The 2,088-nt window shown below is 39.9% G+C and overlaps 1 protein-coding gene across 1 annotated transcript; it reads right to left on the bottom strand.

The window, feature by feature from the left end:
- Positions 1–1,608: 1,608 nt before the first annotated feature.
- On the bottom strand, positions 1,609–2,040 carry LOC106733245 (endogenous retrovirus group K member 6 Pro protein-like). The gene has a single exon (XM_014582022.1). It carries the CDS (start codon positions 2,038–2,040, stop codon positions 1,609–1,611), a length of 432 nt encoding a protein of 143 aa, XP_014437508.1.
- Between the last annotated feature and the right edge of the window lie 48 nt (positions 2,041–2,088).

Here is a 2,088-nt window from a genome sequence, read left to right on the forward strand (position 1 = left end):
CTGTATATAAATTCAAAGGCATATTAGGAAAAGCAGAAAAGACTGCAATGACTATCTGCAGCACAACTAACTGAGCTGATGTTGAGGAAGTGGTAAATGTAACTGCCTGATCAGAGAAAGAATAGGAAGGAGTTCCGTTAGAAGAACCATCAGTAAAAACCAATAAAGCACTTGAAACGGGATGAAGTGAAGTTCATACAGGGAAAACAAAATCATGGGTAGATAAAAAATATAAAAAATTATCTGGAGGACAATGGTTATCAATAGTTCCAGTAAAGGAAGCACATGCAATAGGCCAGAAATCTGTTTGTTGGAATAGCCAATTAATTTGGTCTTTAGTATATGGCTGGATCATTGTATCAGGGTCTTTACCAAAAGAAGTAACTCTTAAATTTCGAGCCGTACTGATAATATCAGCTACAGCTTGATAATAAGGGTATATGACCTTTGAAGGAGAAGATGGTAAGTGAACCCACATGATTGGAGCAGATTGCCAGAACACAGCTGTTGGTGTGACCGAAGTGCGACAAATGATAAGGAGCAATGGCAGTTTGTAATCAATGGCTGTGAAGAATTGAGAGGCAATGACCTTTTCTACTATAGAGAGAGCTTGATGGCCCTCCTCTGTAAGTATGTGAGGAGATTTAGGATTGGCGTCTCCTTGCAAGATATTAAACAAGGGTTTAAGCTGGCCTGTGGTTAACTTGAGGTATGGGCGGATCCAGTTGATATCACCCAATAGTTTTTGGAAATCATTTAAGGTTTTTAACTTGTCAAGTCTAAATTGTATCTTTGGAGTGGTGATTTTTTGGCCAGAAAGATGGTATCCTAGGTAAGTATATGGGTCTTTAAGTTGTACCTTTTCAGGGGCAATCTTTAGTCCTCGAATGGAAAGTTGTTTTTTAAGGTCTTGAAAACATTGGAGAACTAGTTGACCATCCTTGCCTGCTATTAAAATGTCATCCATGTAATGGATGATATATATTTGATTTCATTTATTCCTAACTGGCTGCAATGCAGCAGCAACATATTTTTGGCACAGAGTAGGGCTGTTGGCCATGCCCTGGTTAAGGACTTTCCACTCGTAATGCTTCATGGGTTCTTTAAAATTAGTTGATGGGATGCTAAAGGCAAATCTTTGTTGATCTAAAGGGTATAAAGGAATGAATATAAAAACAATCTTGGAGATCAACGATTATCTTGAAGATGTCTAAAGGAACAGCTACCAGGGATGGCAAGCCAGGCTGTAAGGCAGGAATGAATATAAAAACAATCTTGGAGATCAACGATTATCTTGAAGATGTCTAAAGGAACAGCTACCAGGGATGGCAAGCCAGGCTGTAAGGCTCCCATGGGAACCATACTCTTATTGATTGCTCTTAAGTCTTGGAGAAGATGCCATTTACCTGATTTTTTCTTAATAACAAAGATAGGGGTATTCCATGGTAAAGTGCTGTTGGCAATGTGTCCTGCCTCAAATTGTTCCTGTACTAACATGTGGGCAGCTTGAAGTTTTTTGGAAGGAAGAGACCATTGATCAACCCACACTTGCACATCATCTTTCCAGGAGATTTTTATCAGCGTGGGGTACAGGAATATCAATGGCCATTAGGATAAATGTCCCACTCCTGTCCTATTAAATTTAGGTTTTGGTATCAAGGGATGGATGATACTTGATTCATTTTTCCCTAAGCCTTTTCCTGGTGTATAACCCTGTGCTAACATTTGCACAGTAACTGTATCAGAAGGGCTGAACATGATGAGGCTCGTTTGTGATAATAAATCTCTACTCCAAAGGTTTATGGGGAGGCCTTCTATAATAAAGGGTTGAATGGTTCCTTGGTTTCCCTCTTTGTCTGTCCACTGTAATACTTTAGTGCTCTTTTCTGGATTTTGGCTTTGACCAATGCCTTTTAGGTAGGGAAGGGTTGGTGTTAGGGGCCAAGTTTGGGGCCGGTTGTCTTTTCTGAGAATGGTAACATTGGCTCTGGTGTCAACAAGCCCAGAAAACTGTTTATCATCTAACCATAAAGTAAGCATTGGTTTCTCTGGAGAAATTTGCTGGACCCAATAGGCATCTGAGGAACC

The sequence above is a fragment of the Tupaia chinensis genome, unplaced genomic scaffold (assembly GCF_000334495.1).
Source record: "Tupaia chinensis unplaced genomic scaffold, TupChi_1.0 Scaffold142061_1, whole genome shotgun sequence".
NCBI lineage: Eukaryota > Metazoa > Chordata > Mammalia > Scandentia > Tupaiidae > Tupaia > Tupaia belangeri.